We start from the raw sequence: 24930 nt of genomic DNA, 5'->3' as shown, positions 1-24930 counted from the left end.
AGCAGCTGTGCACAAGTCTGGAAATGAAACATTTTTGAGGGAATTGAATAATCACATTGAGTACAACAAAATGTTTTCATTTAAAGTGGCAACGTAAGATGGCTGCCCTCTGGTTTCAAGGGTCCTATTGTTAATCTGTTCATCTATACTCTATGTCCGTACATCTTCCACACAAGCGGCAGACTGATTTGCATTTTGCTTGCTGACAGCCAATCAGCGTGCTGAGCATTTTTTATAATGTAGTCGATGCTCATACAAATTATAAAACGCAGACTGACTCTTACTTCTGTACCATTATAAAGCTTTACATTTAGGTTTGTTCCAGTTTAACTTCTCGGTTCTATAAAATATTCTATTAAGTCAAACAAAGCGATCAGAAGAGATTGACTAGACCAGGGGTGTCAAACTCATTTTTTTCACGGGCCACATTGTAGTCATAGCTTCTTTCAGAGGGCCATTATGACTGTCAACCCAAATAAATGTATGAGCACCTCATATTATTTACAGGAAAAGCTACAAAACAAACTGACAACTCATTTTCAAATCAGACGAGTAAAAACTGGTCAAATATTTTAAAAAAAGATATTAAAAGTGAAGACAATTTGCAATTCTAGTAATGACACACGAATTTGATGCACAATTTGTCTTCGCGTGCCAATTAAAATGATGTGGCGGGCCGTATCTGGCCCCCGGGCCTTGAGTTTGACACCTGTGGACTAGACTATATGCTATGAATATAATTTAGACTGTATTCTACAAATACTATATACATAAGATATGAGTGTCTCGTAGTATTATTTCTTTACTGCCCAAATGCAATGTATTGCAACCCCAGCCACTATATTTGAACTGAAAAAAGTTACATCTACATAGAAATGTAATCTGTACGCTTTTACTGCCCCTTTAAGTTTAGACCTACAGTACCTGTGATTTTATTTTACAAACCAGTTCATTTAAGATTTGGTTCCCAAATAAAGTAGACCAAATCAACCAAAAGTAGGGTTTTTTAGGGGTTTTTTTTCAGTCAATATAAAATGATCACAAAAATCTAAAGTAAGAATACAGTCAATAATTTGTTAACTGAAAACACAATTCTGGGATACAGCGCTTGCTAGAAATGAAAATAGGAAGTAATTTAACCCAATTGTTTGAACTCAAACTGTGTGCAAAATTGCAGATAAGAGTCTCATCATTTTCTTCTTTTTATTTTAAGAATGGAGCACTCTGCATACAAACACTCCAACTCCCTCCACTGCACCCCGTGTAATCAGTTTTCCTCTCATACTTGCCAAGAATTTTGGCTTTTTCGATGCCCCTGCTGTTTACCTTTATTAAAAATTGTTGGAGCCCACAGCTAAAAATAGAAACATTTTTTTTATCAGAGCATGGTACAACTGTAGGATCTAATTACCATCAGTTTATGCGGACAATGGAGTGAGTGTGCTGAAAATATTAGCTGGTGTACAGTAATTACAATAGCATGCATCTGGGCCTATTCAGTATCAATTAAAGTGATCACCGAAACAAAGCGCCATATGTGAACTTGCAAAGCGACCCGGCAACACAACCCTGACCATACGCGTACATGCATACACACCCACACACACACACACACACACACACCTACACACAAACACTAGCCACAGGAAAAAGATGTCACGATTAAGGAGTCTTTTCATCCCCCAGCTCCTGTACATGCACGCACGCACACACACACACACACACACACACGCACGCACGCACGCACGCACGCACGCACGCACACACACATTACTCACCCCCAGTTCTCCCTCTCTGAGAGATACCCAGTGAATATATGTGTATGGTGGTAAAAGACATGGGGGCTGGTGGTTTGGAGAAGATAAGTGGCAAGATGCCAATTTTGTGCCAGCTAAATACCTTTGTCTCCACAACACAGACACACTGTACAGGCAAGATGCTGCAAGAAGACGCACAAGCTTCCTAGCAATATCACAGTAAGGTTTTGTTACATATAAGAAAAAGAGTGTAAGGGGAGGTGGCTGCCATAATTACCTCAGTATTGATTCAGAGTCAAGGTTTCAATTCAGCAAGAGTATTGAAAGGAGACGGAAGTGGGAGGTGATGTTCGATTTTGCTACAGTGGTCTTATTAAGACACTAGTAAGGATAAGGTAATAAATGCAAATGGTAGGATGGATAAATAAAGGGGCCACAGTAATGTTGCAATACCATCTTTCTTTCTTGTGTACCTCCTTCCTCACAGTTGCTGTTACTGCACAGGGAATGGCATGAGTGAATGTGTGATTGTGTAGTGGTGCTTCTCAAATCAGAACAATGGGGAACACAACAGAAATCTGATTTGCATTCGAGTTAAGATGAACAAATAAAAATCTTCGCGAATATGCCCCTTTAATAAAAATTGCATCATGTGAGAGATCTAATTTTGTATTTATGTGTGAGAAACGGTCATCTGCTCTTTTTCTGGGCCATCCATAATCTGGAGACAAGCTATGTTGTCGCTATGCATATCTTAAATTGTTTATCATGCAAATGATGGCGAGCAGGCTGCTCTGCCCTCTTCTAACGGCCCAGGGCTCCAGACTGCAGACCGTGGCCCCAGCTGCAGCCATGGGACTTCCCAGACAGCCTCAGCTGTCTCATTGACGTACAGCTCCAGCTCCAGTTCTGACTGTTTTAGACACCATCATGACCCCCACAACCTCCAGGTTCAATCATCATCCTCACGTGATTTCAGTTTCTATGCCAGTAAATTATCTGTGTCAAATTACATTTCCAAAGATGCTGTTTGCTGCAAGATCCTCATTGGCAATATTCATACAGTATAACACCATCCAGTTGGATTTTAACATTGTGTAAGGAGAGAATGCATGGAAATGCCTCATCTTTGTGTGTCCGCCTCGAGCTGAGTAGGGTGAGCGAACATGGCAGTGACCATATGTGGTAAGGGATGGTGCACTGGCACTGCCAGTCTGCATCCATCAATCACAGATAGAGCGCACCAGAGGTGGGAGGAGTGCTTTTACTGCATCTGAATGGTATGGAGCCTTTCTGACACCGTAGCTGCGTCTACTTTTTACACTAAATGTTTCTCACTTTAAAATGACTTTTTTTTACCAGCAGAACTAATCAACCTAGACAGTGTGTGTCTTTGCACAGCATTCAGATGTTATAAATAACTCTCTGCCCCGAATGCAAGCTCCTGACCCTACGACATCATGTGAATTGTTTTGCATGAGGATCTAAATAAGCAAAGAAAAGCATATTCGAGCAGCTGACAAGGCCAAGAGGCAAGTGAGCTTTGTGTGTGTGTGCGTGTGTGTGCATGTGCGTGTGTGTGTGCGCGCACTCACAGAGAGGGCAGATGTTTTGCAAACTCTACACTAATGAACAGTGGTCACTCTGTATAGGAAGAGGGCTAACTAGCTAACAACCGCTAAGAGACTTGCCATCTGCAGAGCAGCAGTTCTAACTAATAAAGGACAGTAGCTCGCATTGTTGAATGCTGCTCTCCACATTTAGCTTGAATTGGCTCCAAAATTTAACTAGCCTTTTCGAGTCAATCTGGCCAAACTGGCACAAGGTATTAGGGAAATTAATAAACATCAGAGTAAGCTTTGCTGGTCAAAATCAAACCCCACAATGTACAACCAGTCATAAGAGAGTCACGCTTGTTATCACAACAGGCCCATGAAGTCCCAGTGGACTGCCAATAAACCAACCAGCAGTATTAACAAGTTCTTAATTACTCAAATCACAAGACAAGCAGATAATTAGAAGCTGTGCCTCTCTTAAAATGCATGATTTTCTTAGAAAAAAAAATGCGTCCATAAAACTATCGGTCTGTAAGGAGTGAGCCTTTCTTGGCACATGTTTGAAGAAGCACGAGACGTGACAGTGGAACAATGCTGGGAGGGGGAGAGTTGCATCTCTCACCACCACATGAGGGCAACGGATCTGTACACATCTGTAATCCATTTTTTCTTTGCATAATCTGTGTCTTTGTGTGCCTGCCTGTGCGTCGTTTTTCACTGAAAATGTTTCCGTTCCTGGCGATAATTGTCAGGATGGTTGCTCTTTATGTGAGTTCAGGGCTCGAAGTGAAGGACATTCAAAGGCTTCAAACGCGGCAGCAGATATTTCAAAATACCACCCAAACTATACTCTTGCTTGGCCGCCATTTACCTGTAATATTCTCCTGCTTGGGGATTATTCCTTGCAAGGGTGTCGATAAACAATCCTCGTCCCGCGGCGACACCTGAATGGCAACCTCCACCGGGTGGCATACCCTACGTGGGTGGTGGTTCCTTGAGTGCGAGGATGACGTGGAGAGGGGCGAGGAGAGAGGCGAAGACGGCGGCCTGTCGAGGGGTTTGTCCGTACAGAGACTCCCGTGGCACTGCCTTCGTTTATGTTCAATGAACAGCAGGATGTCAGCCAAGGGGAAGCGGGACTGGCACTGGCCGCACGTCAGCAGGTCCTGGTCCCCTTTTAGGGGTTCGCCCTGAGCAATACTCAGCCTCGGGGACTCCTGACAGTCCTCTTCTGGTATAACGCCTGATAGTGGCTCAGCTGCGGTGGAGCATACAAGAAAACAGAATGTGAGTTACACTTCAAGAAGACGTAAAAACTACTCGTAACTCGTGTGACGTACGCAGACAGCTATACTGATCAGCGCCAGAAAGAAAGAAACAACAAAAAACAAAGATTGAAAGACACAAAGAAAGAAAAGAAATCAAGGGAAGCAGAATCAACAAAAAAATAAAGATTGAAAGACACAAAGAAAGAAAAGAAATCAAGGGAAGCAGTTTAAAAAAAAAAAAAATCGAAATGGACCGCCACACTCAGCTTGCAGGCAAGCGGACAGACAGCGACATAGTTGCTTGACCCTCTTTATTGTGGTGCCAATCTCACTTTTTAATGAACCTAACACCTCAGAGAATCAAAAAATAGATTCTAATTTGAGTTCAAGATGATTGGACCCCATTTCGTTAAAAGTGCTGGGATCTCGTGAACCACGGTTAGACATGGAGGGGTTGGATGTGGAGTAGGTCCCTGAAGTACCAACAGAGAGAGAGAATTCATCTAGCCACATGGTAAATGACATTGGACGTTCCAACTGGGATGTCGAGATAAGATGTGATGAATTCTTGCCGCCGGTTCAACCTTTAATTCCATGTCAGGTCAGACAAGAAGGTGATGGGGGACTATGCAAGATAGGCCCGGCTATACCTGTATGTTCGACTACATTAAAGATGAGGGAATTTGCCGCTCTTTTGCTGAAGCTTATCTTGACCAGCTTATGCCATGGACATCGCTGGAGTATGTGAGGCTGAGTTAAGGGGAATGATTTCCCTTCAAACCCAAAATAATCTCTTTTTTGATTCCAAGCACGAGTGAAATGAATAACTTTGAAAACTGGAATTTTATCTTTTTCAAACAACTGACTGCAACTGATTTCAAAGTGGTTTGGGTTTATGTAGTGAGGGGGCAGCGCACAGGGAACTGTTTGAGTATGACAAAAATTGTTTATGGAAAAAGATAAATAATAATAAACACTAGGCTGTCACTAAATCTTGGCACAAGAAACACTAAGTCGATGCAAAGTATTTGAGAAATATAAAAATACACACAACGGCATCAAATACTGTATGTGAATATTTATATAAAAATTTGAAACTTATATATATAAATTACAAACACACCTGTAAATTGTGGACATAAACAATTAAACAGAATAGAAAGGTACCATACTGGTGATAAAACCGGGAACTATGCAATTAGGTACTAGAACTACAACGTGCTCACACATTGGGTCAAGTCAATGTCTTAAATGATTGACAACTATTGAATTAAAATTATTATTCAAACTGCAGTGATGACATATGTTTCAAATGTGTTTAATGAGATGATTGAGTTGAGATGTTATTCAATACATTTACGCTGGTGTTAAAGAAACCAGGTCTTTAAGCACATGCGCTCCGCTCTTGCTTTCCTCTGCCATTTTGTATTTGCATGAAGCATTACTTTTCTACGCATAAAAGAAGAATGTGGTTTTAACAAAACGATCAGATACAGTCGCTCGGTAGGAATAAAGTAGATCAAGTTCAAGTTCATAGGTGTCCTACAGGAGCACAATCATTGTACGCCCCCTACTGGCGAATCATTTTGTATCACACTCACAAAATGAAGGCACGCGTTCTAAGAGAGCGTCATTGGTTTCAGTCAACACGGAAGAAGCAGGGAAACGTTTATATAGATCAGATTTAGGAAACAAAAGCAATATAAAATAATGTATGAACCAAATGTATCATGCATACTCTATACTGTATTGGAAATTCATTTAGTGCCCGAGCCATACAATTGAAGTCGCACAAAAAGCATCTTCAACGCCACATTTCTGGATGCATCCTGTTAAAGTTGAAGTGCAACGTCAATGTCTTTCAAGTCAATGTCTTTGAAAACACATGATCGTAAAGAGTTGAATGTGTTTCTTCTCTTTGAATGAAAGTGTGCCCTTTTAAAACGCTTTGAAATTGGATTCATGGGATACCGCCTCACTTTTAACTATATGAGCCTTCCGCGGTAACCGCGCACACGAGGTCTTTGCGCTGCGGACAAGTGTGTATGTAAACACCACTTCCTGACCAAACAGCCTCTAACCTCGGCAAATAAAACTCTTGACAGCACGAAAAAAAATGATGCTGGTTATATATTTGTATTCACTGCTGGTAACTCATCCACTTCAGGCAGTCGGTGGTGACAAAGCCTATGCATGCTCTTTGATGGCAAAAAGAAATTTACAAGGCGCAAGACACAACGCGTTAACCGCGTTAAGTTGAACCTCTGCGCTGCGTTTGCAATAAAGCCTACTATTTTGAAAAAGCACTCCATGTCGCGAGTTCCCACACACAAGGACCATCTTGCAATTGAAATTCATCAAGGAAGTCCCCATCTACTCAAATAAGTGGTTCCATGGACAGAAACACAACCGTGCACATGTACTTACGCGAAAAGTCCCGTTTGCTCAAGTGCTGGGGTTTGCCTTGTTTGCGGCGAGACATGTTGGCTGGAGTGGCGGCTTCTCAGCGGAGCTCACATTGGGAAATCCAGGTAGACTCCAAGTGAAAATCTCCTCATGGATGCATCTGACGTCCGTAATAATCACGCGCCGCGCGAATGAGGCGCTCAAAACACACGCAAAAGTGAAGTGCGCGGATCACACGCGCACGAGCGAGGGGGAGTAACGCGCTGCGGGCTGCGTAAAGGAGATCCTCATGACTTTTAGCGCAACGGGAGAGTGGCGACGATGATGATGATGGTAGTGATGATGATGATGACGGTGATGATGATGATGGAGGTCGCATGTAGTGAGAGAAGACCCCGCTCCTCCTCCTCCCCCTCATGCCCTCCCCAAACCCTGAGCTGCAAGTTCAAGTGCGGACGTGACGTTCCAGCGAACTTGAACGTCAGAAGATAAACCAAAGTGAGACCTCGGAAACGTGGGCAGGGCCAAGCCGGTGAGTGGGAGGGGGCAGCCACTATAAACACCAATGGACACTCATTATGGACTACCTATAGAAACGGAGAGGGAACCCTGAGATGACACGCCAGAAGACTGAGGAAGAAGGGGGCTGGACCGAGAGAGAGAGAGAGAGAGAGAGAGAGAGAGAGAGAGAGAGAGAGAGAGAGAGAGAGAGAGAGAATGTAGGTCTATATAAACTATGTATTTCTACAACATAAGTACAATTAGTACAATAGAAAACTACTGGATATGTGATCATATGGTATATTGAATGCAATGGAATGATACACAATGCCCTGGAATGAACTGAACTAGAAATGCTTTGAATGGGTAAATGGGTAATACAAATATGGAAACTGTAGGTGACAATCATAAACATTTTGAATTTTTGGCCTTTGTAAATGTAATTTTTGCGAATGAAAGTGAACATAATCTTTTAGTCAACATGTACAATTTGGTACAATTTGTAGTGCTGGAATGCACCTAATATTTTTTTTTCCCATATGGGCAGCTCATTTGATACAAGAACTAAGGTGTACCTAATATTTTGGCTAATATGGCCACAGCATTGTGGACAACCACACACATGAATCAGAGTTCTACCTAATGTTTTGGCCAATATGGCTGCCCCAATGCCCAAGATCGTCTCCTCAATGAGTACACTTACACACAAGAACATTCTGGTTTGTCTGATTTTTTGGACTGTTGAAAATCTTTCCCAAGGTGAATAAGCTGAATGTTTCGAATACCAAATGGACATTGGAAATGAATGGTGAATTTTTAGTTACAAAATATTAAATCGGAAGGAATGCATGATGTTTTTGGAATGGGAAAAATGCAAGCCCAGTAGGCGTGAATTTTGGGAAGATGATAAAGTTGGATTGGTGAGAATCTGTTAAAAAACTGTGGAAGGAGCAGCACACCAGAAAAGTGTGAGGAATAAAACAGCGGATATAATAATAAAGTTAAAGGTGTAGAACAGCATGTGTGGCCTTGCACTTCACACAATTATGCATATACTGCTATTAAGCCCACTCTCAGGGTAAATTAAATGATTTATTTGAGGACAGTCACATGCCAAATACAAGACTGATTGTGACTGTTGAATACAATATGTTTAATTCATAGTCACGAGGTATCTTCCTCTTTATGTAAAACAGCTTTGTATGTACACTATTTTTTTTTTCATTATTACACACATTCGTTGAAATGTGAGTGGCTTTTGGAGCATACTGAGATAAATTGTTATTGTTGAATAAAATAATTGTTCTTTATGGTCATGGCATATGTTACAAATAGCTACAGCTATTTATTTATGTGTTTATTTATTTATTTATTTTATTTATTTACTTTATTTATTATTTACATATATGTAAATACATTAGAATCATACAAGATCAAAGCATGGCATTTTTGTCATTGCTTGATTACTTTACTTTGGATACACATCACCAAGTATCTCTCCTATTTTGGGCAGTAATTAATACTACAAAGACTTATTGGTTCGTGGTTACCAGGGAGGTGAGGTAATTAACATACAGCATGTTTGAGTTCATACGATGAAAGACATTTAAGGGGTGAAAAACAGCAACTTTCTGCTTGCTGTGTGTTCTGCTGCAGTTCTGAGCAGAGGTTAAAGAGAAGATTTACCTTCGTCCCCCTCATCTGGGCATTTACCTCATTTCCACAAAGTGGATATTTAGATTCGTGGTGATCGTAATAATTCAAGGATGCAGATGGTTATGTGACATGCCATCGTCTATTTGTTGCCGTCTCCATAAAAAGATCATCAAGGAAAGACAGTTTCATTTTTCCAAACATTTGGGATCTCCGTAGGGATGTGTTAATATGCAAACAGACAGAGGACAGACAAAGTCAGAAGTAGAGAAATGTTTTGAGGCCACAGTTCCATTGTCATCATCCAGGCCCAGCACTACCAATTCTGAAGCCCATGAGCAGATCAGATTGACATTGGATCGCATAGACAGTGAAATCTGATCGCATTAAAAAAAATGTTGTTTTGCACCTTCAAGTTAACAAGTTAACAGCCCCATTTATTAGTCTGTCAAATACAGTATATGAAAATGTACTGAATGAAATTAAAATAAATATCGTCCACTTTTCTCATCAAGATTGTTTACGTCAAACACCACTCCTCAACGTTTACTTCTGTTTAAAGTTTTTCTCTCATACTGATATTTTTTGTACATTACGTCAGTAAGTTCGGATTGTTTTCTTTGTTTTTATATAGACCAGCTTCATAAAATAGGTTATCAATTGATTTAGGGATTTCAAATGACAGCCAGAACAAACATAGGACCTGAATAATATTCAAATTTTGAGTGAGCTGGTTTTTGTAGGGAAAAAATGCACAAAATGAGTTCTTGCACAGTTTGCTGTTGAGCAGTTTTATGCTGTCCTTGAATGGTATTTTTTATGCACGAGAGCGTTTATGTAGTTATCTTTTTATTGTTCAAACCCTGTGTGGCTGAAGGCTGGATCTTTTATACATGAAGTGAGCATGCAATTTATTAAAATACTCTCATCTAGCCTACATTGGAGTCTGAAGAAGAAAAAAAAACAGACATTTGCATGTATTTTCTCCATTTTTTGGTCACACGTCTGGTTATAAATGTGAGGTCCTCTATGGCCCTCCATTAGCGCTGATGAAAAACTGTGGCCGCCTCCATCATTTAAATTGCCATGGATTAGACTGTTATGTGATGTACGCCTCTTTACCAAATGGATCTGATGTAGATTATCCTCAATGAAGAACTATTGTAGGATGATGTATGATATATATATATGTATATTGTATCCAAAACTATGCAATGCCAATTAACTCAAGTGGTGTTTTCTTTTTCTTGTTACAAAGCAAGTGCACACTCACCTAAAATAATTCTTTTATTAAAACTGTCACAAATAATGTTGATACATATTGATGAATGTTTGCTGTGGTATTCAGTTGAATTAATTATTGGTAACTTTAACGCTGTGTGGAGCTAAATAAATTATCAAAATGTACTAAAAAATAATACACTTCATTTGGTGCAAGTCTAGTTGTCACTCTTCCAAGCTCACTATGGATGAGGGAAAAACTACATAAACAACAACGACAAGTACTGCGGTAAGTTTCACAGCGCATTACCTCAATCAAATCCCCCCCAAAAATAACTTTAATATATTAACTGTTCGTCACCAACACAACAAAGTGTTTTGGCAGTGACATCTGATTTAGCAATATATTTATTATGTGTGTAGTATAGAATCATGGTAAAAGTTGTTTCTAATTCATTACAGTAAAGTTTAATGGATTGTCTTCTTGACAACAAAGCGATGGAGAAAAACCAGAATGGTGCTCATCAGTCCTTGTGTTGAATTAAAATGTGAAATTCACCAACAAAAACAAAAATTGATTAAATAAATAAAAATAAATTAAATGAAGCCTTCTTAGATTCAAATTTTAAATAAATAAAATACAATTGAACCTTAACCAGTGAAATGGAAATTGTCAAGAAATAGCTCACATTGGATCTGTCCTATGGTATTTTTACTATGGATACTTGCAAATAATTCCCATCCAATTAGAATTAGAATTAGTATTGTATTATTTTGTAAGCGCTAGAATTGATTCCGGAATCGCGTGTAAGCAGCATCCACTCAACAAGCTTAATACTTTGGCGTCATCTAGTGTACAAAATTAGAATGTTAAAATTCTTACGATAACGTACTGTATATTTCTAAAGACATTTCTACACCTTTAAAACTGCTGGGTTGAAAATTGGACTGACCCAGTAAGTTGGGTCAATTTGACCCAACCTCACCTTGTTTTTAACAACAAAATGTGGGATTGTTATGTACCACAAATTGGATTGTTTTGAGTAAAAGGGGGTCCGATTTTTAACCCAAACTGGGTTGTTTTCAACCCAGTATATTATTTTCCAGTAATTTATTTCATGACAATTTGTGTAGTTTGCTAACCAGTAATTCCAAACTACCTAATTAAAACACCATATCAAATGCATTTCTTGTTTTAAGTAAGCACCACATCGAATAAACAAACAAACAAACAAACAAATAAATAAATAAATAAATAAATAAATAAATAAATAAATAAATAAATAAATAAATAAATAAATTCACTTTTTCTGCAATGTCAAGTAACCCTGTATCGTGTTCTCCAAATGAGCACACAGCGCCACCGTGAGGCGAAGGCGCTATAATGCTTACTGGGCTTGGCGGCCAGCACGGAGAAAGAAGCAAACAGCTTCAGCTTGGTCCATAATTCTAGTGCGGTAAATCGGATGCTGATCGCCGTGGCAGAAGCTGGTGAGTGACATGTTTGCTCCTCCCGGTGTTATTTGCAAAACCCTGGTGCCCTGGTCCTGATGCGAGGGGCTAGTTTAGTTTCTTCAGAGGGATGTGGTTAGATGAGCATCGCAGTCTACGCGCATTATGAGAAAGCTAGCCTTAAATGTCGACCATACCAAGATAATGTATGTCATGAGCTCCGGGCAACAAATTCCCGTTTTAAAATAATTGACGTTTGGACCAAACGCGGATTTATTTTCCTCAAGGAGCAAGTGCAAAACCAGGAGGGACGTACTCGGATCAATGCTGCAGATCCGGGTCGCTTCCGGATAAAACACCGCTATCAACGCTCGTATTAAATTCTAAACTACGTATAGACAGTGACATCTGTGGTTTTAGGTGATTAGAATATCGTTTTTTCTCTATTTCTTGATATTGTATGCATCTATGTGAACGATGGCCTAACTGGGCTAATTTTCAGGCGTTGTCATTGGCTGACTAGCCATCAGCTGCCTCCTCCCATGCAAGCCTAGTTGATGTGTTGTCATCTTCAGAGAAGAGTTTCTGGACATGATCTCAGCATGAATGTGCAGTCAAGCGTATAAAGGGGGCAAACAGGCCACTGTCGCCAGGGTACTGCCACACCTCCCCAAGAGGGGGGGGGTTCAAAATGATGCTCTAAAATAAAACCCAGATAGCCTACTGAATGGACAAACTTGGCTTCATCCCATTAATTCAGTCGTGAGTCAGCAATGAGGCCTTTGTGTCTGTGATGCTATTGCAGCATTCAGGGAGTCCAGCTGATTATTTGAGTCAAAATAGAAGCTTTTTTTTTTTTTTTTTTTTAATGCTGTTCTTAGGAGAGCTTCAATGAGGAGCATCCTGCCTCTCTGTGGTCCATGTGTTCAAATGTTTTTTGATGGACTTTCTCTGACTTGGCACAACATTCAGTCTTACTAAGCAGCTGTTCAAATGTACTATTTTTCTGAGTCATCCTGCCCTCACGGCCGTTGTTAGCGTATCTGAGGAAGACTATTTTTAAATTTAGTGTTAAGTTTTTTTAGTTTTCTTTTAACATTTTGATTATTTGTCAAGTGTCAGATTTAAAAATATAGGGGGTCACTAAGTAATAGTAATGAGGTAATAAAGTAGGGATATTGCTACACCAGGGCTGGGGGGGCATAGCTCCCGTCAGGAATAGTTTAGACCGTCCAGTATTTATTTATTTATATATATATATATATATATATATATATATATATATATATATATATATATATATAAATACTCCTTTACCCATGGGAGAAAAATAATCCTAGAGTCGTCTATAGATTATGATTCTCAAATGCCCATCATTCTATTGTACATACAGCAATACTGAAAGAGGCACATAAAAAATTCATAGTGGTCATACTTGACAAAATAAAATGTTTTTGCTCTAATCTAATAAAATTTTTAGTTAATTTTATAAATGCAAAAAACGTGGAAAAAACATACAAACCCCACAGAGTAAATAAAAAAAACTGAGATTCGAATCCTGAATTTCAGGCGAGCAATTCTGCTCTTTACTGTTTTTTTGTAAAATTGAAGAATCTCATACTAAACATACACAGTTTTGTATTTGATACAGCTTTTGAATTCAATGTTATTAAATCGAGTAGGTATGCCCAAGGATGTGATTTAATTTCTCTTTCATTTTCAGCAGGATGCATTAAAGATCAAGGAGATCTTGAAAGGCAGCCATGAGTCTGACGTCCTGGTTCTTAGTGAGTGGTGGTGGGACACGTCATCGTCTTCCCAGAGAGATGATCTTCGTGGGGAGAGATGACTGTGAACTCATGCTGCAGGTACAGATTGACTCTCCTGAGCTATAATTCCTGTATGATAATCTGACTGGGAGATTATGTTGGCTAACAGTGATTGCCTGGATTTTATGTGATTTAGTCGCGCAGTGTGGACAAACAACATGCTGTCATCAACTACGAGGCGGGGACAGATGAACACAAGGTTAAGGACCTGGGTAGCTTAAATGGGGTAGGTCCCTGGTTAGTTGGCTGTTTTATGTCATGCTGTGATCTTTTTCATTTGAGATGCATGTCATTTGACTTTGGTCTATGGCAACTTTGATCTAAATATAATACACTCACACAAACACACACACACTATCCGTGTTTTCTCACAATAATTATCAACAATGAGTTGGCACTGTTTTACTTCCCTGTCTTATCTCAAGCATTTACACTTTCAAATCAGCATGTATACAGCATTCCTAGTAAATCACAATGTCCGATCAAGGGTGAGCTATTTTTAATACAGTGCTGTGGTCCTTGGGGGTGACCCAGAATCCGAGTGCACCATGTTGGTCATCATCACTTTATTATGTTAGATGAGACTGGGAGATTATTGGAAACACACCTGTGTAAAAAAAAAAGCGCACAACTGCAAAATATAATCACAATAATTTTAAAATGTAAAAATGTATTTTTAACCGTTTGTGGGAGAGCTCACAAATTGGATATGTCATGGCTTGTGTTAAAACGCTGTGTAGTATTGGCTCAACCACTTTGTTGTTTTTTCAGACATTTGTCAATGATGTCCGAGTACAAGAGCAAATGTATGTCACACTGAAGATCGATGACAAACTGAGGTTCGGTTACGATATCCTTTGAGCGTGTTCTGTTAGGCAGTAGAGCAGAAGGCCAGTGCATTTGGACAACTCTGAAACATGAAATACTCTGAATATAACCTCTCATCATGAAATATTCGTTGTCTTTCACCTTAACTTGTCCCACATACTAACTTGTTCACTGTTGTTCGTGGAGAGCTACACATACCAGAAGAGGCTCTAAAGGTGAGACTGCCTCTCTTTTTGGAGAAATCATGGACCACTATTATTATTATTATTATTATTATTATTATTATTATTACTATTATTGTTATTATTATTATTATTATTATTATTATTATTATTGTTATTAATATTATTTCAGTACCTGCTTTGAGTAAAAAGTTAAAAGCATACAAGGCTGGTACACTCAGTGGTCACTTTCATAGGCACAATGTAATGATATCCAATACCTTAGCTAAACAGTTTTAATAAATAATGCCTTTTAATAAATTACAGTCTTCTAATTCTCCCTTATTTAAACCTCTAGCTATTACTGGAAGGTTTTTCACTAAATTCTTTGACCTAAATACATATGTGACTATCTCCTAATACTTGGATGTTTTTTTTTCGTTTTTTTTGTTTTTTTACTTATCTCCTCACCTCTTTTTGCTTTCTCAATTCTCTCAGCATGAGAAATTTAGCAGCCAGCTGCAGCTCAGCCAGAGAAGGCTTCTGGAGGGTGAGTCTTCAAAATCAGAAGGGAAACCCTCTGAGGCAGCTGCACCAGTGAGTGAGGCAGCCTCTGCTAAACCCACAGAGCCCAACAAGGTGGAAGAAAAGATGACAGGTTAGTTACCTGGACTCTGTGCAAGGGACTCATCCAGCAATGCTGCCTCCATTAGTGAACCATCAGTATCACTCATTTCCATTCCAGATGTCTATTTGTACGAGTCCTGCTTTCTTCTGTTCACCCATGCAAGCCATGATGAAACATGCAATTTTTTTGTTGCTGTTCTAGATGTTGCAGTTTTGAAAAGGGGAACACCTCTTTATGGACAGCCTGCCTGGTGGGGCGATGGAGAGGCCGATGATCACTCTGGAAGGCCTGAAGAAAAGAATTCTGATAGGAATCGTGAAAAACTTCAAACAGGTTCAATACGATACTGTACATACTGATTAACATATTAATATACATGACATCATAAACTTATCTTAAATGTCCAGGTTTGGTTACTTGGATTGATCTAAAAAAATACATTACAAGTGTTAATTATGAACCACCATACCATTGTGCTTTTTCTAACAGACATAAAGAAGAGTGCAGGAATGCCAAAGTCTGCCCTACAAATATCCTCTACTCAGGAGCCAAGCTACTTTGAAATCCCAACCAAAGATGCCCTCCTCGAAAGTAAAGCAAGTGGTGAGGCCACATCAAGAGATCAAGAAGCTGGTGCTTCATCTGCTGCAGAGCCTGCCCACGGTCACGCATCCTACACCATCGAATTCGACCCGGGCGCATCAGGCAAGGTGACGGTCAAAGATCGAGTGGCAAAATTGGGCTTAGACACAAAGCCACGTCCAAAAAGGGGAGTGGGTGAGGAGCTGAGTCCACTTCAGACAGCTGTGATGGCAGCAGAAGTCAAAGTCGCTGACTGGCTGGCCCAGAATGAGCTGCCTTTGACTGTCAAAGAAAGGGTTACAGAAGATGGTGGGGAAAGTGTGAAGAGTGATGTACCTGTTCAACTGAGGAGTCTGAAAGGTACTGCATGTGCGTATGCCACCATTGGAGTAAAATAAGCTTATTTGTCATTTTTCTTTCTATGCCAGACAGCACACATGAGGATGGCACACAGAGCGACTCAGAGAACGCACTTGGAGAAACACGCAAGGCTCTGGAGGAACGCCATTTGGGGCTTTGGGGTGTAACAGGAATAAAGATCAGAGAAGCCCGTGCTAATGTGCCTGAGGGGCTCTTTGCAGAGGAGGAAAGTCCAGCACGCCGTCGGAGGTCTTCAAGTACAAAAGTGCCAGGTAGTTTTGTAGAAAGGCAACAGAGTCATGATGAGTGCTATCAACATGGAGATGATTGTAGCGACAGAGGCACATACACCATTGAGCTTGAAAATGGAGACCATGAAGAAGAAGAGGCTCGCAAAATGATTGACAAGGTGGAAATGGAAAAACATTCATTGTAATCATTTTAACATTTGCAGTGCAAATGGTTACTTTTGTTATCTTTGTATTTCAGGTGTTTGGTGTAGATGAATTAGAAGCTATGCATGTTTCCAGAGTCGGGAATGTGGACCTGAAAGAGAACCTCCCCTCCCAGAGGTCTTCTCCTAGAGAGAGAGGAAAACCTGGCTTTATGGAAACAGAGGTGCAAAAACAAAGTTCTTATGACAACACTAGTGCTGCATCACCAAAACAATACCATATCAACAGTGAATCATTATGGTCATATTTTCTCCAGCTGGAAATTGGATCTTAGACAAAGTAGAGAGCATCATTGCACAGTTCCAAATACCAGTTGGTGTTTGCGTACACTGAAAAAAATGCTGTGTTGAATTTATTCAATTGTATTTCATCAAGTCGTTGCACAAAATAAGATCATGTGGATCCACACTTAAAAAAAATGTGACTGAATCCAGATGATTTTATTTGGTGCAACCACTTGACAAAATAAGTTTAATAAAAACCTTTTTCAGACTTCGGTGAGAAAGAACTAAAATGTCAGGAAAAGCCAAGTAGAGCATTTTAATTTTATTTGAGGTAAATCAGAGGCTTTTATATAGTGGTGGGTAAATGCTGATGTCCATTGAACACAAGTGCAATTGTAACAGGTTGATTCTGAACACATAAGAGGGTGTGCACACTTGCGCAACCACATTATATAATAGTTTGAATGAACTTTTGTCATTTCAGTATGACTCAGTGATGATTAAAATGAAAACTCCCATTGTAGTATTAGACTGAGCTATGCCATAGAATCCTGTTTTGGAGCTTTTCCATGCTGTCTCTTCCCAGGTGTTGCCTGAGGAACTGGAGGTTGGTGGTCCTCGCTGGGTCTCGCAGTGGGCTATCCTCGCTGCCAGCCACATAAGGACAGACCCTGAGGGATCTGGAGGCGAGAGTCAGAGTTTGGTTTCTGACAAAGGTACCTAAGTGCTTCTGAAGAGAAGCCCAAGTAAAATACATCCAGGTCTACTGCTTTGTAAAGCACTGGACACACTCATTTGAGATGTAATTTTGCTTTTTCAGCAGATGGAAGTGAATCAAGTCATTACTTTGCTTCATCTGGTCAAAAAGAACGTAAAAGAAGAACTCTGCCTCAGTTGCCTGGTGAGGAAGTTCCTCAAGAAAGGAGGACCCCAAGTTCTGTCATGCACACAGACATGGGAGAGAAACAGGACACAGAACTGCAAGAGAAAGAGAACAAGCTACCAAGAGGGGAGAATTTGCCCACTCACAGTAGCCCGAGTCGCTCTTCACCAGCAAAGTCACAGGGCAGCAGTTACGGGAGCACGAGACAGGCAGGTACGATGGCAAAGTTACCCCCTCGGCCAAAGACGAGTGGAGAGAGGAGAAAAGAGGAAGTGCAGATGAGGAAAAAGGAAGAGAAAATCCGAGACAGTAGTGGAAAACCCATTTTGAGACAGGAGAGTTTTACTGTGGAAAAACCAAGCTCCAACGTACCCATTGAGCTGATTCCCCGCATTGACGGACTCACGGGTAGCAGACCCCCGAGTAGGGAGGCTGCCGTTGACACTGACACGCTACAGAAGGACTCTGAGGCAGTGGCAGCTTTCTTGGAGACCACTGTATCAGACCAAGGTGACCCGCCGAGTCAGTCCATCGAAGGTTCTGCGTCACCAGAGTCAGATGTGGACACAACTAGTACGGTAAGCCAAGCTGACGGAGCAAGGAAAATGGTTCAAAAACGGAGAATTCTTGTAGGACAGCAGAGAGAGAAAACCATTGTGTGCTCAAACAACAAAGGCCCAGCCGCTGGTCGAGAGACACAGGACAAGCGGGTTAAGACTAGACCACAAAGTCTTCAGCAGCCTTGGACGTCTCTGGATCTCACAGATGATGATGTCAATTCAAACTCACTTCTTTCTGATACTCAGTCCACCACGCAGCAAAGCAGAGGTTCACGGGCCAGAACCCAAACAGGAAGTACCACAGTGGGGGCCAGCACCAAGTCCAGTCGGGCTAAAATCAACCAAACCCCTTCTCCTCTTCCGGCTGGTAAAACCCCAAGTGCACCCAAGCCAAGGCCCACGAGGGCTTCCATACTGCGCAGAGCCCGACTCGGTGACTCAACCGACACTGAACCTCCAGATTTGGACAGGATGTCTGTGGCCTCTGAGGCCTCGACGACAAGTTCCACATCCAGGACAGGTCTGACAAAAAGAGGAATGTCTCGGATAGAGGCTCTAGCACAGCCAAGGAGACCAAGGGTCGGTTCTCCTTCTGCCCAGAGTGACTCTGAAGCCACCGTGACCAGGAGTAGAGGATTGGGAGCTCGAAGTACTGTCGGTGATTATGCTGTTAGACACGGACTACGAGGGTCTAATGTGGCCCCTGTCTGTGGACCCAGAGCCCGGGCGAACAGTGCCTCCAAGCTTCCTGACAAAAGTAAAGCCACATCCTCATATGGACAGGCCGCACCAGCAGGTACATATTTGATGCTGAAATTTCACATTCTTCTGTTTAGAAACACATTTTAGTGGTATTGTTCAAATCCATGAGTGTTCAAATTCTCAAAGATGGTCTAATTCTGCTTTTGCCATAGCCAGCACTCGGTGGCGCCGCGTGCCCGTAGAGTATGCCTCCACCTCAGAAGATGAGTACGGTTCCAACCGCCATCTGTCCAAACAGGGCCAGGCACGGCCTGTTCCATCCACACGAGTGGCACAGCTCGGAGGCTCGGGGCCAACTGTTCCTAATTCGGCAGGATTGAAGCCAGCGTCAAGGGATCAGGATGAATATATGAGAGACTGGACAGCACATAGTGAGGAGATAGCCAGGTATGTAGATGGAGTTTGAAAACATTAGATGGTGTAAACTGGTCATGTTTTAAAATGTGAAAGCGCTTTTGGATTACAAATTAGAAATGGAAATATACATAATGGTGTTTTATGATGAAGGGTATCAAGGTACAGTTACATTTTACATTTGTCGGACCACAGAACACATCTCTATTTTTTTGAATTTTTTTTTATGTCACACACAGCCCTTGTTTCACTGTCTGTGGATAATGACACCTTCTTACCGGTTTCAGGCAGCATCTTCAAAAGGTTTTTTTTGCTTCTGTTCTTTGGTTGATATGCACATTTTAGATATGCTCATATCTGGGACACTAACGTCTCCTTCTTGAGCGCCATTTTTACAAAGTTCCTCCCTATTGTGTTCTCCATATGATATCAAATTATTGGTTGACATTTTAGAATTGACATGTGGTATCCATATTTGTTCAACAGGATTAGCCAAGACCTTGCCAAAGACTTAGCAATGCTTGCAAGAGAGATTCACGACGTAGCTGGAGAGATTGACTCAGTGAGCCCTGCAGCCACTGACCCCGGAGTTGTGGTATTGTCCAAATATTTGACAGTTGCAAAATGTAGATAGAGTTTGAATGCAAAATAAAACAGCAGCTTCAAATAATTGATATGAGCTGAATTTGTTACAGTTGGAGGAATGTGATGACAGCTTGGAGCAAAGGGGTTATAGCAGTGCTCTGGAAGCAAATGGGAAGCCAGTTGAAATGAGACTGAGGTCCTCCAGTTCACAGGCATCTCGTTCCATTCGTCGACAAACATGGAATCAGGATGAAGTGAGTCCCCTTTTCAAACTAAAAAATAGTTCACTATCACCTCCAGTAAAATCTAAATACAGTGCTGAAATGTATTTTGTCTTCAACCCATTAACAAAGCAAGGACTGCCCAAATACTGTGGCTTGCCGAGGATTACATTATGAAAATGAAAGTTTATTTATCCCCCTCAAAATTACTTTTTTATTTTTATGTAAAACATTTTTCCTTTAGAAACGAGTCAATTGATTTGTTGTAAATAACAGACGCTTTGTTTGCAGAATACTGTACATACATACTGTAAAATAAACTGACCACTAGAGAGAGCACTCAAAAAATATACGCACTTAACCACAGGGCAGAGAGCAGGTTATTTGCCACTCACAGTTGATGAATGAATGAATGAATGAATGAATGAATGAATGAATGAATGAATGAATGAATGAATGAATGAATGAATGAATGAATGAATGAATGGTTTCTAATCAGAAAAATGCCCAATGGAAAGTTTCATTTTTGTTTCTTTGTTTTTTTAAGATTTAGTACTCGCGATGTAGCAGCAACAGTTACATTAATGTTTTAAACATCTTGTTGATTTTGTCATCACAAAAAACATGTTTTCATCCTCCAGGCACTGCTAAATAGTTTACTCCTCCCATCTGTGAATCAACTCTCACACCGAATACGAAAATCTGTCGACAAAACAGCCAGCAAAATCAGGTAAGCCGTATATATACACAATAAACACTCACCCATTGTTTAATTTATGGTAGAAAGCAGGATAGAAGATATCATAGAAAACTCGGGGGGGGGCATTTATAAAGTCTTGAAATGTGCTTATTTTGATTTACCTTAGATTTTATTTTTTTATTTACTGAAATTAGGCCAACTAGACCAATATGAGTGACACATCACAAAGGCTCACGCCAATAATCAGCAGCAAATCGGACTCGTTATCACACACAGAATGACAACTCACAAGCTTTTTCATTCATTGGTACCACAATGGGCATCACATTAATATAATGATGTATTCAATAGTCCAGTGGGAAGGGCGATATAAAAAATTCATTTCATGTACTTTGCTTCTATCTATTTTTACTGCTTCTCAAACGCAAGGATCCTTTTCAAGGATAAAGACCGGAAATGGGAAGAGATTGAGAGCAAGCTTCAGGCAGAGCATGACTCCTTGCTGTTGAAGAGCTCCAACAAGGTGATCATCCTGTCTACTCACAATTTCATTATTTTATCTACTCCAGGGGAAAATGGCAAAAGCAATTCATTTGCAAGCTTTGTTGTGAAATACAACCATGATTAGCACCGACACTGTAAAAGACAAGACAGTAAGACAGCTTAATGTGTGTTGTCTAGTATCAAAAATGACGGTAGCAATTTGTTATGGCTTGAGCAATGGGATACGTTGTTTGTAATCTCTTTACGGGAGTAATCCAATTCCATTTCACTGAATGGAATTAATGCCATTCAGGAGAAAATCCATTCCCTTTAATAGTAAACACCAAATACTGGATTACTTTTAGCGGAAGTCAAGGAAAGTGTTGACGGAATACATTTAGTATGTTGGAGGACAGATAGAAGACTGTGCTAAATTCCTGCTTAGGAGAAGAGAGAAAAGTAGACGTGTGATGAAACTCGAGAGTCCTCCTCGTCAGAGGTGATACTACTCTAAGCGAACATGGTTATGAATTTTGCCTTAACCCAGTCCAGCTGTCTCATCTGATCTACTGAAGAGCTTTGTCTTGCTAGGAGTGAGAGGACTCAAGAAGAAAAAGCATAGATGATGAGTGTTCACTTATGCACAAAGTGCTATTTTGCATGCAAGATTAAATAAACTACAGACGTCACAAGAGTTAATATTTGCTGTTTATTTTTTTGCCAGGAGATTTCCACTATCATTCAAGATCTAAAACGAGTGGAAAGACAACTGCTAGGTATGGATCTGATCAATTATATATTTTTATGAGAACGATAGAAAAACGATTATATTCAGTTCATTCAGTATACATTGCTTTTTGTTTGACATTGACTGATGTCATGCATAACTGTATTGGATCTTATTTGCAAGCATGCCGTATTAAATAGATGTTTGTTCTCCTTGTCCAGTGATTGATATGATGGTCGACCCAGACGGCACTCTAGATGCTCTGACCAGCTTGGGCCTCACCAGCCCACGAGCCACTCATCAAGTAGAATCATCTCTTACCACTGGAGGAGAGGCTTCTTCCAGTGCATTGTTGGACTCAAGGCATGAAGTCGCCCCCGGTGAATCACATGGACAATCGGAGAGTTTACAGGTAGCAGAGCAAGTCACAGGGTCTCCCCACATCAGCGGATAATTGACAACACGTGTCCATCATATTGGACTCGTCCAGAAGTGTACACATGATCTGTTGGATATCTATAAGTGACTTGAAGCTTCTCAAAATTTACTATGCTTTACATATTTATTCTGTTGTTGATGCAAAGCGATTTCCTTTATATTACCCAAAGTCATGTATGTGATTTATAAACCTTTGTCTATTGTCAATGTAAATAAATAGTGTAACAGTAAGAAACCGTGCAAAGGTGTCCAAAAGAAAATCTCCTGTACAATGGTATGATTTTTTCCTCTTTTTTTTGTGTGTATGAAAAGAACAACTAAGTACTTACCTTATAGGTGTTTCTTACAGACAAATCCCAAACTACTACATGCCTTTACCATGTGAAAATATCATGTGCAAACGTAGCGCTGAGAAAGATTTTCCTCTCCCTTCGGTATTTTGTCACAAGTGCCCTAACCCAAGCAATTATTGCAGGAAAAGAGTAGAAATAAATAATAATATAAATAATATGGTGAGGGGGTCATCAAAGTAGTTGCTTTGCACATGATGAAGCTGTTGTATGTTTATATTGGTATATAAAGGATGAGAAAATCCCTATTTATGGTGGTGGTTTGGCCAAAAAGGAAGCAAGAAAGGGAAAGGTTTGGTCCAATTATTTTCTTTTCAAATATTGTGTTTGAACCAGCATATATATACAGGGTTTACCTCCGAGTCCTGTGGTGGCATGCTGCAGTGATGCAAAGGAGGGATGCTTCATCATATTATCGTTTACACATGAATGTAACCTGATCAAATTCTACCCAACAAATTTATTCAGTATTACTAACTGCGTGTTGTGCTCAGCACTTAGTATGTTTGTTGATGATTTTGAGAAAGTTTTGTTTGGATAATAATAATGCTGATTATAATGGTTTGTAAAAGAAAAACATCTTTTTGAGGATTTTAGTATAATTGTTAACTCCGCAATACCTGTGTATTGTTTGCCTTGTTTCCAATAAAATGCATGATAATCCAACTTTTACATTTTTAACTGAGCCCCACAAGCGTGATTGTAGTGATTTATTTACAAAGATGTAACATAAGGATACCACAATGTTACTGGAACCAGAAACCTTTCATTTTCAAATTTAATTTTGCTGTTGGCAGTAAATCGATCACACCTAGGTAAAGAAAACTATATACATATATAAAAGAAAAAAAATGTCACTGCAATTCTCTGGGTTGTCACATCAATCCAGCAAGATGTATGAGATATGTGCAAGCAGTAAAGGAAATATTCTTGTCTGCTGGAATTGAAATCTGTGGGGGTTGGCCGGGGGGGCAATGAGTGAACAGGGGTGGGGTGGCCCTATGCTGCACTATCCCTGCATTTCACAAACACACACATATACATATACATATACATCGACGCCCAGAACAGCACTTGCCCGCTGAAGACCACTCCCCCCCCACACGAGCAGCCCCTGCGCCTCTCTGCCGACGGTGTGAGGAGGGCGCTTGCCGCTATTGACACCCGTAAGGCGGCGGGCCCTGACAACATCCCGGGTCGAGCGCTGAAGGACTGCGCTGGGGAGCTGTCGGGTGTCTTCACAGACATCTTTAACGTTTCCCTGCAGCAGGCCATCGTCCCCTCGTGTTTCAAGGCTGCCACCATCGTTCCTGTGCCGAAGAAACCTGCACCGTCCTGCTTCAATGACTACCGCCCTGTGGCACTGACGCCCATCATCATGAAGTGCTTTGAGCGGCTGGTCTTGGAGCACATCAAGTCCGTTCTCCCCCCCACCATTGACCCTTTCCAGTTTGCGTACCGTGCCAAGCGGTCCTCTGAGGATGCCATCTGCTCTGCCCTCCACTCGGCCCTCACCCACCTGGAGAGAAAGGACTCATATGTGAGGTTGCTGTTTGTGGACTTCAGCTCTGCCTTCAACACCATTGTGCCGCAGCGACTCATCTCCAAACTCGACGAGCTGGGCCTCAGTACCTCCCTCTGCAACTGGATACTGGACTTCCTCTGTCAGAGGCCTCAGGTGGTGCGTGTTGGCGACAAAATCTCCGCCAGCATCACGCTGAGCACGGGGGCCCCCCAGGGCTGCGTGCTCAGTCCATTGCTCTTCACCCTGCTGACGCATGACTGCACTGCGACCTACAGCGACAACCGCATAGTGAAGTTTGCTGACGACACGACTCTGGTGGGTCTCATCACGAAGGGCGATGAGACTCGGTACAGGTCGGAAGTTGACCTTCTGACCACGTGGTGCAGGGACAACAACCTCCTGCTGAACGTCAGTAAGACCAAGGAAATCATTGTGGACTTCCGGAAGGGTCACACAACACA

General features: G+C 40.9%; 2 protein-coding genes across 4 annotated transcripts in view; one reads left to right on the top strand and one right to left on the bottom strand.

Annotated features, from left to right (window-relative positions):
* bcl11ab (BCL11 transcription factor A b) overlaps nucleotides 1-7503 on the bottom strand; it is a 34967-nt gene extending 27464 nt beyond the window's left edge. Inside the window, exons 1-2 of the mRNA XM_088373755.1 lie at nucleotides 7009-7503; nucleotides 4185-4571 (exon numbers count right to left, since the gene is read on the bottom strand). Coding sequence (XP_088229881.1) covers nucleotides 4185-4571; nucleotides 7009-7063 — 442 coding nt within the window. The 5' untranslated portion in view covers nucleotides 7064-7503. The remainder of the gene's footprint in view (nucleotides 1-4184; nucleotides 4572-7008) is intronic.
* A 4236-nt stretch (nucleotides 7504-11739) lies between these two features.
* cep170ab (centrosomal protein 170Ab) lies at nucleotides 11740-23610 on the top strand. 3 transcript variants are annotated; one of them, XR_015858115.1, is made up of 19 exons: nucleotides 11740-11853; nucleotides 13538-13682; nucleotides 13780-13869; nucleotides 14415-14496; nucleotides 14631-14686; nucleotides 15131-15290; nucleotides 15462-15593; nucleotides 15750-16202; nucleotides 16271-16611; nucleotides 16692-16820; nucleotides 17468-17597; nucleotides 17702-19120; nucleotides 19239-19473; nucleotides 19927-20035; nucleotides 20136-20279; nucleotides 20888-20976; nucleotides 21389-21469; nucleotides 22154-22205; nucleotides 22378-22473. XR_015858115.1 is itself a non-coding variant. In XM_088374388.1 (19 exons), exons 2-19 carry the CDS (start codon nucleotides 13578-13580, stop codon nucleotides 22608-22610), a joined length of 4053 nt encoding a protein of 1350 aa, XP_088230514.1. In that variant the 5' UTR covers nucleotides 11740-11853; nucleotides 13538-13577; the 3' UTR covers nucleotides 22611-23610. The 3 variants fall into 3 exon arrangements, 2 of the variants coding, with proteins under 2 accessions (XP_088230514.1, XP_088230515.1); XM_088374388.1 differs by having other exon boundaries at nucleotides 21376-21469; nucleotides 22378-23610; XM_088374389.1 differs by having other exon boundaries at nucleotides 11762-11853; nucleotides 13541-13682; nucleotides 21376-21469; nucleotides 22378-23610.
* The last annotated feature ends 1320 nt before the right edge of the window (nucleotides 23611-24930 follow it).

Source organism: Syngnathus floridae, chromosome 4 (assembly GCF_059516105.1).
Source record: "Syngnathus floridae isolate MCC-2025c chromosome 4, RoL_Sflo_1.0, whole genome shotgun sequence".
NCBI lineage: Eukaryota > Metazoa > Chordata > Actinopteri > Syngnathiformes > Syngnathidae > Syngnathus > Syngnathus floridae.
The sequence above is the reverse complement of the archived record's forward strand: the minus strand, read 5'-3'. Positions and strand labels throughout refer to the sequence as shown.